The sequence below is a fragment of the Monodon monoceros genome, unplaced genomic scaffold (genome assembly GCF_005190385.1).
Source record: "Monodon monoceros isolate NGI ecotype Baffin Bay Population unplaced genomic scaffold, NGI_Narwhal_1 Super_Scaffold_19, whole genome shotgun sequence".
NCBI classification, from domain to species: domain Eukaryota; kingdom Metazoa; phylum Chordata; class Mammalia; order Artiodactyla; family Monodontidae; genus Monodon; species Monodon monoceros.
In genome coordinates this window covers 63,053,017-63,066,923 of record NW_021703775.1, presented here as the reverse complement: position 1 = coordinate 63,066,923, position 13,907 = coordinate 63,053,017, and the positions used below count along the sequence as shown (strand labels likewise).

The 13,907-nt window shown below is 35.2% G+C and overlaps 1 protein-coding gene across 3 annotated transcripts in view; it reads left to right on the top strand.

The window, feature by feature from the left end:
• Positions 1 to 13,907, top strand: part of SPAST (spastin) — a 61,611-nt gene that overhangs the window by 44,487 nt on the left and 3,217 nt on the right. For all 3 annotated transcript variants that reach the window (XM_029232022.1, XM_029232023.1, XM_029232021.1), the window contains exons 8-16: positions 749 to 823; positions 2,242 to 2,313; positions 3,749 to 3,824; positions 4,073 to 4,164; positions 4,307 to 4,386; positions 6,458 to 6,500; positions 7,700 to 7,779; positions 9,594 to 9,664; positions 11,021 to 11,061. In XM_029232022.1, the coding sequence (XP_029087855.1) occupies positions 749 to 823; positions 2,242 to 2,313; positions 3,749 to 3,824; positions 4,073 to 4,164; positions 4,307 to 4,386; positions 6,458 to 6,500; positions 7,700 to 7,779; positions 9,594 to 9,664; positions 11,021 to 11,061 (630 nt within the window). The remainder of the gene's footprint in view (positions 1 to 748; positions 824 to 2,241; positions 2,314 to 3,748; positions 3,825 to 4,072; positions 4,165 to 4,306; positions 4,387 to 6,457; positions 6,501 to 7,699; positions 7,780 to 9,593; positions 9,665 to 11,020; positions 11,062 to 13,907) is intronic.

Sequence of the window (13,907 nt, the reverse complement as noted above, 5' to 3'; positions counted from 1 at the left end):
TCACCCTTCATTCCTGCCATGCCTGGTGTCCCAGAGTTTGGAGACTCTGGTTAAATTTCTCTACATAATAAGACGTCTCCCTCCTTTGGTTGTGGAAGAGAAGTACTTGCCCGAGTGCTCTTGGTGGGGACAAGAGCATGGGTTCCATTGTTCTTCATACAGATTTTCAATCAGTTCCCCTGTTTTTGGCCAGCTACCTTACTGCTGCTTTCTCTGGTACCTGGTGCCTCCAATTCCTGAGATGTTCCAGGGTTTTTTGTTCACATCAGCTTGCTCCTTGTATCCAGGTATCCCTTCACAAGCTGGCACTTAGGTTTTAGCTCCTTCAACTCCCTTAAATAATTTACCACACTTTATCAGCTCTCCATCTACAAAAATTTGTGTCCTCTGTTGTCTCCTTTTGTATTTTTTGTTTTGTTTTGAAGATTTATATCTTTTTTATTCATTTACTATTATTTGGTGAGATTTCTAAAGGAAGTAGAGAGGCATACTATGTTCAATATGTCTTGTTTAACCAATCTGCTTTCATTTTGATCAATAAGGGTTTGGTTTTAATTCATTTTGTTTTCTTCTGTTTTTAATAATTATTCTAATTTATTGGTTATGTGTTCTCTTTAGAGCTCTGGGCAGCTCTCTTTGGGAGGATGCTATTGAAAGATGGTGCTTTTTAGATAACAAATAATACTTAAAATGTCTGGAAAAATTGTCTCCAGAATCATGGTTGTGAACTAAAGTGTATATTTTTAAGTTGTTCACAGGGCTTAGAGCTCCTGCCAGAGGACTGTTACTCTTTGGTCCACCTGGAAATGGGAAAACAATGCTGGTAAGAATTCTTTTTATTTTTTAAACTTAAAAAATATATATATTTATTTATTTGGTTGTGCTGGGTCTTAGTTGCAGCATGTGTGCTCCTTAGTTGTGGCAGGCGGGCTCCTTAGTTACAGCTCGCTGGCTCCTTAGTTGTGGCATGCAAACTCTTAGTTGCTGCATGCATGTGGGATCTAGTTCCCTGACCAGGGATTGAATCCGGGCCCCTTGCATTGGGATTGCAGAGTCTTAACCACTGGACTACCAGGGAAGTCCCAAGAACTCTTTTTTTTTTTTGCGGTACGCGGGCCTCGCACTGTTGTGGCCTCTCCTGTTGCGGAGCACAGGCTCCAGACGCGCAGGCTCAGCGCCCATGGCTCACGGGCCTAGCCGCTCCGCGGCATGTGGGATCTTCCCAGACCGGGGCACGAACCCATGTCCCCTGCATCGGCAGGCGGAATCTCAACCACTGCGCCACCAGGGAAGCCCCCCAAGAATTCTTTTTAAATTTGCATGTTCTATTGAGATATTTGGGAGATAATATGAAAAAAGAAACTTTTCATTGTCCCTGAGTCTATTATTTATGACTTGCCTTTGCTATAATATACTTTTTTTTATGGCCACACTGCGTGGCTTGTAGGATCTTAGTTCCCTGGCCAGAGATTGAACCCAGGGCCACAGCAGTGAAAACGCCAAGTCCTAACCTCTGAACCACCAGGGAACTCCCAATTTTTAAACTAATTTTTAATGACGAAGTAGGTGGAAACCCACATACGTTATCTTCCATAGTAGTTTGGGGCTGGCTAAATTTAATAGTGTAATTTTCATTATTTTCCCAAGTTAAATAATAAAATTTTACTGTAGAAGAGCTTACCTTACTATATTGAGTATCTTCCTAATCTTTGATTTTTTTTTTTTTTTTTACTATTGTTAACAGGTTTATTTAAATAATCAGCATGATACAGATTTCTTTCTTTTTCTTTTAATTGAGGCATAATTGACATACAACAGATTTTTTTTTTTTCTGTGTCCTTTTGCCAAAAGTTTTTGGTAGGGTTTGGATATCTTTCTCCTGCATAGCTCTCCTAGAGGGAAAACATAAATAGGGAAAGAGTAACTTTTTCCGTTAGCTGTTTGTCTTTCTCCGAGCAGTTATCTTCTATAACTAGGAAGAGAATAATACCCTTTTTTTTTTTTTTCTTTAACCTCTCCCTGTCACTTCTCTCTTAGAGAAAAAGAGAGTGGAAAGAAGCATAGCTCTTCCTAGACCTTTTCCTCATTGCTGAGAAGAAAACACGTTGATTGCCATATGTTGAGAATTGTGTCATGGCGTATATTTTTAGGAAATCTTTTCTAGAACTTAAATTGATCAGATGTGGTTATCTTTTTAAAGCAGTTGAACTAATACAGTATTTACCCTTGTGATTTTTAAAGGCTAAAGCAGTAGCTGCAGAATCTAGTGCAACCTTCTTTAATATAAGTGCTGCAAGTTTAACTTCAAAATACGTGAGTGTTCTTTTTTCCAGTATTGTCATGTTCTAAGTTACTGTCTAAACGTTACTGTGTTAAGTATAAATGGTAAGAACATTACACCAAAATGTTTTTCTTTGAGTTTTATATCTATTATTTAGATATGCTGAATATCACTCTTCAAAGTAGAAAGTTATGTGCATTTGCTAGGCTCTTTTAAAATTGAAATTATTCTGTTAAATACTGTATTTGTTTGCTAGGGCTGTGTATTAAAGTACCACAAACTGGCTGGCTTGAACAATAGAAATTTATTGTATTGTATTTTGGAGGCTAGAAGTCCAAGATCAGGTATTGGCAGGGGTCTTAATTTTGTAAAGTAATTAAAAATAACTATAAAATGATACTTTTCCTGGTTAAATTTTGCTTCCTGTGTGAAATTTTATAAGTAAAATTGTTATGAAAGTAGGTTTACCCATATTATGCACATACTATAACAGAAAGCACTGTCTTGGAAGCTAGGAGGTAGGGATTCCACCCTAACTTTTACATGCCGAGCTGGCCTTAAGAAAGTATCACTTTAGGCTTTACTTCATTTATTTTTTAAAAATATAAACCAGGTTCTATTTATTAAATACATAGATCTTCTTTCAAATTCATGTACAAGATTTGTTAGCAGTTATGAATAAGTCTTACTATATTTACTTCACTTATAAAGTGTTGATGTCATAAGAGGTGATCTCTTGCAGTTCCTTCCGGCTCTGAGAATATTTGTTTTGAAGATTCTAATTCTGGGGCCTTTCCTTTTTTCTTTTATTTAATTTTCAATAAAAAGAATAGATGCCACCTAGAGAACAAAATAGTTTTTGCAGTAGATTACCACAAACCTCATGACTCTTTCGTTAGATGCTTTGGTGCATAGAATGGCTTTAGTATAGTATTTCAGCCCCTGGGAATGTCTTAAGGAGTGTTCATAGACCTCCTAGAAATACTTTGATATTTATTGACAGTGATATTGTGAGAATGGGTTTTCACGGTGTTCTCAGTAGAGCAAGTTTTATTTAGAGCATTTTCCAACTTACCTGCTTCTATAAATATACCCTGCAACCTAGGGCTTAAGAATACGTGCCGCATCTCTCTCTTCTCTAGTATTCCCTCTTTCTCAGTAGTTATATCCCAATAGCTATTCCATTCTCAAGTCTTAGGAATGCAGAGTGAAACAAGACAGAGATATTTGTCATTTTTTTAAAGTACTCACCAGACTGTCTTAAATAATAAATAAGTAGTCTATTTTCTAAAATTATAAGGGACAATTCAGTAACACCCCCATACCCCCATTCCTTAAACCAAATCTTTGGTTGTTGCAAAGAAAGGAAATTAAATTCCTAGGTTCTAGACTTTTAATAGTGAAATTTAAAAAGCTGGAATAATCTTGCATTTTATGGGTATAACAGTGTATAATGCCTTGTTTTAGGTGGGAGAAGGAGAGAAATTGGTGAGAGCTCTTTTTGCTGTGGCTCGAGAACTTCAACCTTCTATAATTTTTATAGGTAAGAACATGTTTTCCAACAACTTAGTTGAGAATTTGTAAAATTCCCTTTTCCAAATGTGAGGGATATGATGGGAAAGATTATTCAGAAGTAAAAAGGTTTTTTTAAATTTATTTTTTATTGAAGTATAGTTGCAGAAGTAAAAAGTTTTAAAGAAGCACAAAGTTAAAAACTGTCTAATAAATTGAGTAGGACCCATTATATTAGTAACCTAAGTGGTAAACTAGAGATCCTTTTATTTCCTCTAGATGAAGTTGATAGCCTTTTGTGTGAAAGAAGAGAAGGAGAACACGATGCTAGTAGACGTCTAAAAACTGAATTTCTAATAGAATTTGATGGTGTAAGTATTGATTATGATATTTTTAATGTGGTAGCATTTTAGGGTATTTTCCTATTGAATGGCCCAAATTAGAAATAGATATCTTTATTATGTTTTTCTTTGTTATTTATCTAAAAGTATTGAAAAAAAATTTGGCTTATAGGTACAATCTGCTGGAGATGACAGAGTGCTTGTAATGGGTGCAACTAACAGGCCACAAGAGCTTGATGAGGCTGTTCTCAGGTAGGGAGATTTATGTAGAAACGCACACATTTATTACAGATGTATTTACTCATGTGTTCATCTGACGTATTTCTTGTTTCCTTCTCTCTCAATTTTAAGACTAAATTCATTATTTTCCTCTCTATATCCATCTTCTGGTCTCTTGTTACCAACTGAAGATTTTGAGGACAGGGCCAGCATGATATCAGGAAAACTATTTTTAACTTTATGGTTTTAGGGAAATTACTTATTTCTTCTGGGTTGGATTAAAGTATCAAAACACCAAAACTGATTTTTACCCTCTTTTACTGGGCTTCATGAGAAGCTGATAAAGCACAGTTCGTGGGAGCCATATGCTCCCTTCTCCTATGTTTGATCAAATTTATTCCCTTTCTACTGGGAGGATAGTTTGGCTCAGCATAAAATTCTTGGATCTCCCGTTCTTTTCCTGAGGAATTTATAACATTGCCCCATTGTTTCTAGGATTGGATGTTGCAGTGTGAAAGTCTGAAGCCAGCCTGCTTTTATTCACATTTATGGGTTAATCCAGTAGGGTTAGTGTCTAATCTCCTTTCTAATACTACTACTACTACTTTTGTAGCCTTTGTTTCTGTGGTGGTTTTTGTTTTCTTTTTTATTGGTTTCCTGATCTCTGCAAACCCATTTTTCATCTTCTGTTGTCTACTTCTTTGAGCCTTTGTATGTCATTTCCTTGAGCCTTTATATCTCACTGAGCTCTTATTTCATAGGAGCCTTTTTTTTTTCATCAAATTATTTTATTTCTTGGAAAGATATTTGGTCACAATTTTAATTTGCTTTATGGCAAAATCCTCTTGTGCATGTTCTTCATTTTATCTGTTTTATGTTTACTGTATTCTTTCCCCTCTTTTTTTTGGCACTGTTTTTTAAAATCAGTCCTATGCTTTTGTCTCTTTTGCTTATTAATTTTATTTGAATAAGGGGAGTTTTCTTGGAAAACCTAATTTGGAAGGATATTGTAGAAGAGCTAGAAACGTAAGATAGCAACCATGTATCTTGAGTTGTCCTATGAATACCCTGGACTGGTGGGCAGTCTCCCTGACTCACAACAAAGCCGTACCTGATAAAGAAGTATACGTGTATATAAATAAGCGATTGGGTTGATTTAGTCTTCTTCAACTGAAAAAGACTGGTCATTGCAAAACAGTTTGTCATCTTGCCAGACTGATTGATGTCGTCTTACAAAGATGATGTATCTTTGAGTTTCTTTGTTCAGCCTTATCTTCCTTGCCATTCCCTTGCTACCGACTAGGGTCACATGATCTGCAGAGCCAGTCCTCACATGTTTGTTTAAATATGGGGAGGTCAGTTTTATTATCCCTCAGAGTGTGCTCTCTGTTTCCTCTGGAAAATTCTGCTCTGACAGCCATGTCTAAAATTTGCAGTGGCAGGTGCTGTCTGTATTCACCTTTGTCAGTGTAATTTTCACTGCCCTAGGCAGCCCTTCTTCATATATTTTAGTTCTGTAAATGTTATGTAGTTTGTTGATGATGGAGTTTACATTTCTGTTTCTGTTGTCCTTGTTGGTTTTAATTGTTTTCAGTTTCAAGAAGACAGCAGAGATCTGTTTCTTCAACTTCTTATATCAGATATTTTGTTTTAAAGTGTTACTGCTGTTAAAAAAATACAAATACATAAATGGTTAATTTAATTCTGACAATATTGAATTAAGGATTTTTAAACATTAACTAGAATTTTTTAAAGCTTTTTATTGGAGTATATTTGATTTACAATTTTGTGTTAGTTTCAAGTGTATAGCAAAGTGAATCAGTTATACATATATCCACTCTTTTTTAGATTATTTTCCCATATAGGTCATGACAGAGTATTGGGTAGTGTTACCTGTGCTATGCAGTAGGTCTTTATTAGTTATCTATTTTATATATTTAACTAGAATATTTTAAAAGAGTAACTTTTATACTGATAACTACTAAAATGTATTCAAATGCCTTCAGCATTATATTTAAAGCTTTGTTCTTGTTATGTGCTACTTGAACTGAATTATCTGTAAATTCAAAACTGTATTTCTGAGATGGCTTGAATCTTTTTTTAGGCGTTTCACCAAACGGGTATATGTGTCTTTGCCAAATGAGGAGGTATGTATCTGTGTTTGAATTTTTTTTAAGGCAGAAACAAGAACTACCATCTTGACAGTATTAAGTCTTCCAGTGCATGGTACAGCTGTATTGGAAAAGTTTGGTGGTTTCTTAAAAAGATAAACAGAAAACTTACTGTAAGACCCCAAAATTTCATTCCCAAGAATCTACCCAAGAGAAATGAAAACATATGTCTACACAGACATGTACAAGAATTTTTATAACAGCATTATAAATAATAGCCAAGAACTACAGAGAATCTAAAATAGTCTTCAGGCTTCCCTGGTGGCCTGAATCCACCTGCCAGTGAAGGGGACACAGGTTCGAGCCCTGGTCTGGGAAGATCCCACATGCTGCAGAGCAACTAAGTAGACCCCGTGCTCCGCAACAAGAGAAGCCACCACAATGAGAAGCCCACACACCACAACGAAGAATAGCCCCTGCTCGCCGCAACTAGAGAAGGCCCACACGCAGCAATGAAGACCCAACACAGCCAAAAATAAATAAATAAATAAATTTTAAAAAATCGTTAAAAAAAAAAAAAGTCATCACTTGGTGAAAGGATATACAAATGTGGTATATCCATTTAATGGAATACTGGAATAAAAGGAATGAGCTACTTACACATACCGTAATATGGATGAACCTCAAAAACATACTAAATAAAGATGCCAGATGCAAAAGATTTCCTGTCATATGATTCCATTTTTATGAAATGTCTAGAAAAGGCTCACTTCTGGAAACAAAGTAGATAGTGATTAGGTAAGGCTGTGGGTGGAAGTCGGGATTAACTGCAAACAGGCACAAGTGAACTTTTTGGGGTGATAGAAATTTCTAAAATTGGATTATGGTGATGGTTGCACAATTCTAAACTTATTAAAAGTCATTGAATTATGCACTTCAGAAGGGTGAGATTCCATGTTACATGAATTCATATCTCTATAAAACTTTTTTTTTAAATTGTGGTGTCTAGCTCAGACCCTTAGCATCTTTGGTAGTAACAGCAGCTACTTTCTTAGTGTTTTATTTAGATTGTTTTTAACTCTTTCAGGAACTCTCAAAAAATTGTTATTTTAACAGATATATGTGTGAGGCTCTAAGAGGTAGAGTGGTTTGTATAAGATCATTCAGTTCCTAAATCCTGGATATTTTATTAAGCCAATTCTTAGGACTGATAATTCTTTAATATTTCTTTTCAGACACGACTACTTTTATTAAAAAATCTATTATGTAAACAAGGAAGCCCATTGACCCAAAAAGAACTCGCACAACTTGCTAGGTGAGTAATTTGATTTAGTCTATCTTGCAGTTGTTTTTTTTTAAGAATTCTTTTTGTTTTCTTTAAAGTAAGCTCATGTATGAAATGAGTAATTTATCTATCAGAAAACTTCTTATTGTTTTATTCTCTACCTCCTTTACCTTCTCTCATCTCATTTTCTTATATATATGGTGTCTAAATTTTAGTTTCTAGATCCTCTAGAAGACATGACCTAAACAGCTAATGATGGTAGTATATATTTTTTATAAATTTATTAAAACTTATAAGTGGTATTAAAGTAATTTTTAATACATTTATTTTATTTATTTTTGGCTGTGTTGGGTCTTTGTTGCTGCATGTGGGCTTTCTCTAGTTTTGGTGAGCGGGGGCTACTCTTCGTTGTGGTGTGTGGGCTTCTCATTGCAGTGGCTTCTCTTGTTGCAGAGCACAGGCTCTAGGCGCGCGGGCTTCAGTAGTTGTGGTACACGGGCTCAGTAGTTGTGGCTCATGGGCTCTAGAGCGCAGTCTCAGTAGTTGAGGCTCACAGGCTTAGTTGCCCCGTGGCATGTGGGATCTTCCTGGACCAGCACTCGAACCTGTGTTCCCTGCATTGGCAGGCAGGTCCTTAACCACTGCTTCCCTGCAACCAGGGAAGCCCTGAAGTAATTTTTAAAATGTAAAACATCTCATATCTGCCTACACCAACACATATTTTCACTTAAACTTATTTTGCTTACATATAATTTTTTTTTTTTTTTTTTTGTGGTACGAGGGCCTCTCACTGCTGTGGCCTCTCCCGTTGCGGAGCACAGGCTCCGGACGCGCAGGCTCAGCGGCCATGGCTCACGGGCCCAGCTGCTCCGGCATGTGGGATCTTCCTGGACCGGGGCACGAACCCGTGTCCCCTGCATTGGCAGGCAGACTCTCAACCACTGCGCCACCAGGGAAGCCCCACATAATTTTTTTAAACTTTGACTTCTTCAGCTTTTTTTTATGAGTGGTGTATTAAGTAGAAACTGAATATAGGAGATACACTCATGAATTTTAGTCATTGAAAAAAATCTCATAAAGTAATTTAAAATGTTCAACAAGAATGTGAATAGCTAGTTATGTTGGTAAAAACTCTGAGTTCCCAGATACCTATGAAAAAATAACAAATTCAGTACTTGGAAATACTGAGATCCTTCTTTGAATTCCAATAAAATATTTTGCTAATAATGTTTGTGCAGTTATTTAACATAGTACATGATAAGTAAATGCTTTTTTTCCTGTTTTATTTTCCTCTTCCTCTTTGCCTCCCTAGTTCTTAGTTCCCTTTGATAGTGTCTTGGTTGCCCAGGATCTCCACTGTGGCATCCCATTCAGGTGTGCCTCCTTTTGCCAATGTCTTCTATCCCAGACCCTTCCTTCACCCTGTCTGTCCTACATTTAAAGAAATCTTCCTTGATTGGCCCTCATTTCATCAAGGCAGTTCTCTTTGTGAAGATAAAGACTCATTAACTTATAGAGAAGTAATTGTGGTTATGTGTCAGTTGGCCAGCAATGGCTTATAGATGTTACCTTTCCAGGGCACAAATTTACAATTTAATGGAGCCTCCTGGAGATATAGTATACTTTAATCTAAAGGAATGGTTCTAATAATGAAAATTCGAGGCATTATAAGGAACCAGTCGGCTGTTTGTTTTTAGCAAGTAGGCCTTCCTCTGCCCTTCAAATCAAATCACATAGCTGTCTGCTTGATAACAAAGGCAAGCTAGGTTTTACTCTCTTATTCTGTGGAGATTTAAATCTGCAAAGGTGAAAATAAGTTGCTCTTTCTTCTTTCCCATTCTCAGAATGACCGATGGATACTCAGGAAGTGATCTAACAGCTTTGGCAAAAGATGCAGCACTGGGTCCTATCCGAGGTAGGAATACAAAAGCTTGAAACATTTACAACTGTTTATTAGACCACTTCAGAAGTTTAAGAAGTCCCTATTGAGAGGTATTTTTTATTAGTAAGAAAGCAGTAAAACTATATCAGTGGAAAACTTGATTAAAACTTGATACAAAGTTTCTAGACTTAGGGTCAACAAACCTTTCTGAAAATAGTTTTAGACTCATGGGCCGCATATGCTCTGTTGCATCTTCTTCTTCTCACTCTTCTTCTGACTCCTCCTCCTCCTCCTGCTCATCCTCCTCTTTTTTTTTTTTTCAACAACAACAAAAAGCTGTGAAACCATTCTTAGCTCACAGACAATACAAAGACAGTCCGTGGATCAGTGGACCATGAGCCCTGTTCTGGACAGCAGGTTTCGCTTCTTGATAGTAGGTTAGCAGCAGAAAACTCAAGAAAATGAGAACTTTTTAAAGCAAGTGGAAAAGAATAATAAAGGGAAGACTTTCTTATCTATTTTTTGGTTCTTTTCATTTCAGTATTCTAGTATGACTTGAAATTAATGTGTGTAAGGAAACATATAAATAGAAGTTTTTACTTTTATCATTATATGTTATCTTTTGAAAAATTGCAGCAAAGTATATCATTCATTGCTCTGTTTTGATTCAAGGTAATTTGTTGACTCTGAAATACCACATCTATCATTTTTAGGTTATGTTAGATTAAACTCACTGTGATAATCACTTTAGAGTAGATGTTCTCAGCTACTCTTCCACAGGCATCATGGGCAGTGGATGGGTGATGCTCTCAGGTATGCACTCAGATTACTGGCTATGGTGGTAAAATTGAACATGGAACATTCAACTTCTAGAACTTATCTCTAACAGTGAAACAGGGTACTGATTAAGAACTGCTGCTTTAAAGAATAATAAATGTAACCTTGAGAATATAGTTTGAAACTCTGGGTAAAGCATTTTAGTCAAGCTTTCTTTCTGCAGGAGGCATGAAATCTTGTTCAGATACTGGACTCAGAATCAGTAGCTAATGTATAAATCATGTGTATTTTTTAGAATATTTTAGCTGTTATTCTGAAACAAAGTTGTTGGCTTAAAACAACGAATGCCTTTTATAAAGAACAAGTTGTATTATTTTAAGTTTACTATGAAATTTGTAGAATCTGTTGTTCTTGAGCAATATATAAAGAAATTGAATGCCTTCCTAAGAAGGAATATTATTCTAAGCATTTATAAATTGTATGTGCTCTTAATATTAATGTATGTCTCTTTTAATATAATGATTTATATTGAACATATACTTTTAGATTATTGTACTTCATTAGTTTAAACTCGGAAGTCTTTTTTTTGTAAGTGACTTTTATATTTTACAGAACTGAAACCAGAACAAGTGAAGAATATGTCTGCCAGTGAGGTATACTATTTTACAATTATCTTTTTTTCGTTCTAGTCCTCTAGATTGTAAAACATATCTTTTGTCTGGATTTTTCTAGTTTATCTGATTAGAAACTAGAAAAAGTTAATTTTGCTTCATTTCAAAATATGGAGAACTGTCTAGTCTCTTATGGTGTCCTTTGGTAATACACAATAAATATACATAATCATTAAGTCATTTTCTGTCAAATCATATTACATAAATACTAAACAGAACAAAATTACAGGCAACTTGAGGATTTTATACATTATGAATATAGCTTGTAACAGGTTAATCCCTTGATGTTCTATTTTGTTAGTTTTTCAGTAATGTTTATGTCTTCCTTATAAAAGCAATACAGTTTCCATTGTAATGTAATTCATTACATTTAAAAAATATGGGAGGTCCCCTTATGGGATGCTGAAGCATTTCTTCTGAAAAAAATTGTCAGCAAAATATAGAATTGGATATGCAGAATGATCATAACTATGTAACCAGCCAGTTTAAATCAGATTTGAATTATGTAACTTATCTCTCAGAGCTCAGATAGCACCGAAATATTACTAACCAAAGAGACTTCATTCTTGGAACAGAAGAGAGAATAGAACTCCAGTGGAGTCCAAACGTGAACTGAAAACAAAACAAAACAAAAAAAAACCAATAAAAAACCCCAGAGGCATGGGCTGGAGGCTGGTGGCTGGCTAGGGGATCTGCACATTACATTGCAGAGAGTCCTGTCCAAGTGAACTCTTAACATAGAGAATAAATGTACTTGAGTATGAGTACATTTTGGCAGTCTTTTTTCTTCAGGCTTCCAAGTAAATTTGAGGTTGTCTTCAGGCATCTTGTGCATGGTGCTTAACCAACTACATTTCTAAGAAAGCCTTCAGACTTCTTGCAACCACCTTTTTCCATTTCAGCAGTCTAGTTTACCTGGAGTGTGTTTGACATGAATGAAGCTTAGGAATAGAGAATTCCACATGTCATATACTTTGGTGTTTAGCTACTATTACCTTAAAAATTCATGTTTAAATTATAAGTTTCAGGTCCCTTTTATCTGATTCATAATTTTGATTCCACATTTTTCTAATTTTTAAAAATGTATTAGTACTGTCTTGAGGTTATAATTTATTTACAGTATCCCATCAATATATTATTTTTTAAAATGTTCTTATACTCATAGCATAACCTAATAGTACTTTTCTACCCAGAAAGTAAGCATTGTGCATGAATTATTTCCTTTCCACACACCACTCTCCCTACCTTGGACTCAGGACTGGTAAACTTGATACTTCATATATGTACTCTGGCCCCCTAAAGTTGAGGAAAGGCCCATGTGTGACATTTTAGGCCTCTGTCTTTGTCCCTTGGACAGACCATATACTAAAATTAAAACTACTGAATGAATTACAAAAAACAACATTACTGGTACCTTTTGTGACCATTCCACTAATTATGTGTAGTCAGGTTACAGTGTTATAGTTTTTGGTTCTACTGTATACTTTCATTCAGTTTAAGTTTATTTTTAACCTAATGATTTTAGTATTAATAATTTGATAATAGCTTTTAGTCATTAGTCCTGGCTTATGAGTTAATATTTATAAAGCACTTAGAAAAGTCTGGCAATAGTGAATACTGCATAGGTATCCATTAAATAATTTTAAAATACATAAATACTAAATAATGGCAATTTAATATAGAGATCAAGGAAATCCATTCTATTATTTATGAGATGACAGAAAAACACAAGTAGTTGGGTTTTAAAATTGTATACTAGAATTTTTTTCAGCCATTCTTCGGTACAATTTTAATAATTGTGTTATCAGGTACTGGTCTATATGCAGAAATTTAGATGAGATATACCTAATTTGCCTTTTATAGTTTATAAGAATAGAAACTCAAATAATTGTGTTGGAATTCTGTGTTTTTAAAAGATAGTGCTGAAAATCATTGGTTATAAATTCAGAGTATAATGTACTTTGTTTATAAAGCACACAGTTTGTATCCAGTTCAACTTTATTAGTTCTTTTATTATTTTGTTTTGATAAGACTTCTTTGCTATTTATTTTTCCCTCTTTACTGAACTAGCTACCGGTTGATTTTTCCTGTTATATACATTAGTCTCTTAGTAACTTTAAAATATCATATTTTCTATATAACTTTTAAAGGTTACTTTCCATTTAAAGTTATTACAAAATATTGGCTATATACCCCATGTTGTACAATACATCCTTTAGCCTATCTTACACCCGATAGTTTGTACCTCCCACTCCCCCATGCCTACATTGCCCCTCTCGCCCTCTCCCTGCTGGTAACCACTAGTTTGTTCTCTATATCTGAGTCTGCTTCTTTTTTGTTATATTCACTAGTTTGTTGTATTTTTTGAATTCCACATGTAAGTGATATCATACAGTATTTGTCTTTCTCTGTCTCATTTAGTTCACTTAGCATAATATCCTCCAAGTCCATACATGTTGCTGCAAATGGCAAAATTTTGTACTTTTTTATGGCTGAGTAGTATTCCATTGTGTGTATAATATATGTGTGCATATATATATATTATATATACACACACACACCCCATATCTTTATCCACTCATCTGTTGATGGACACTTAGGTTGCTTCCATATCTTGGCAATTGTAAATAAGGCTGCTATGAACATTTGGGTGCATGTATCTTATCAAATTAGTGTTTTTGTTTTTTTCAGATATATACCCAGGTGTGGAATTGCTGGGTCATATGGTAGTTCTAGTTTTAGTTTTCTGAGAAACCTCCATACTGTTTTCCACAGTGAAATACACACACACACACACACACACACACACACACACACACACACACACA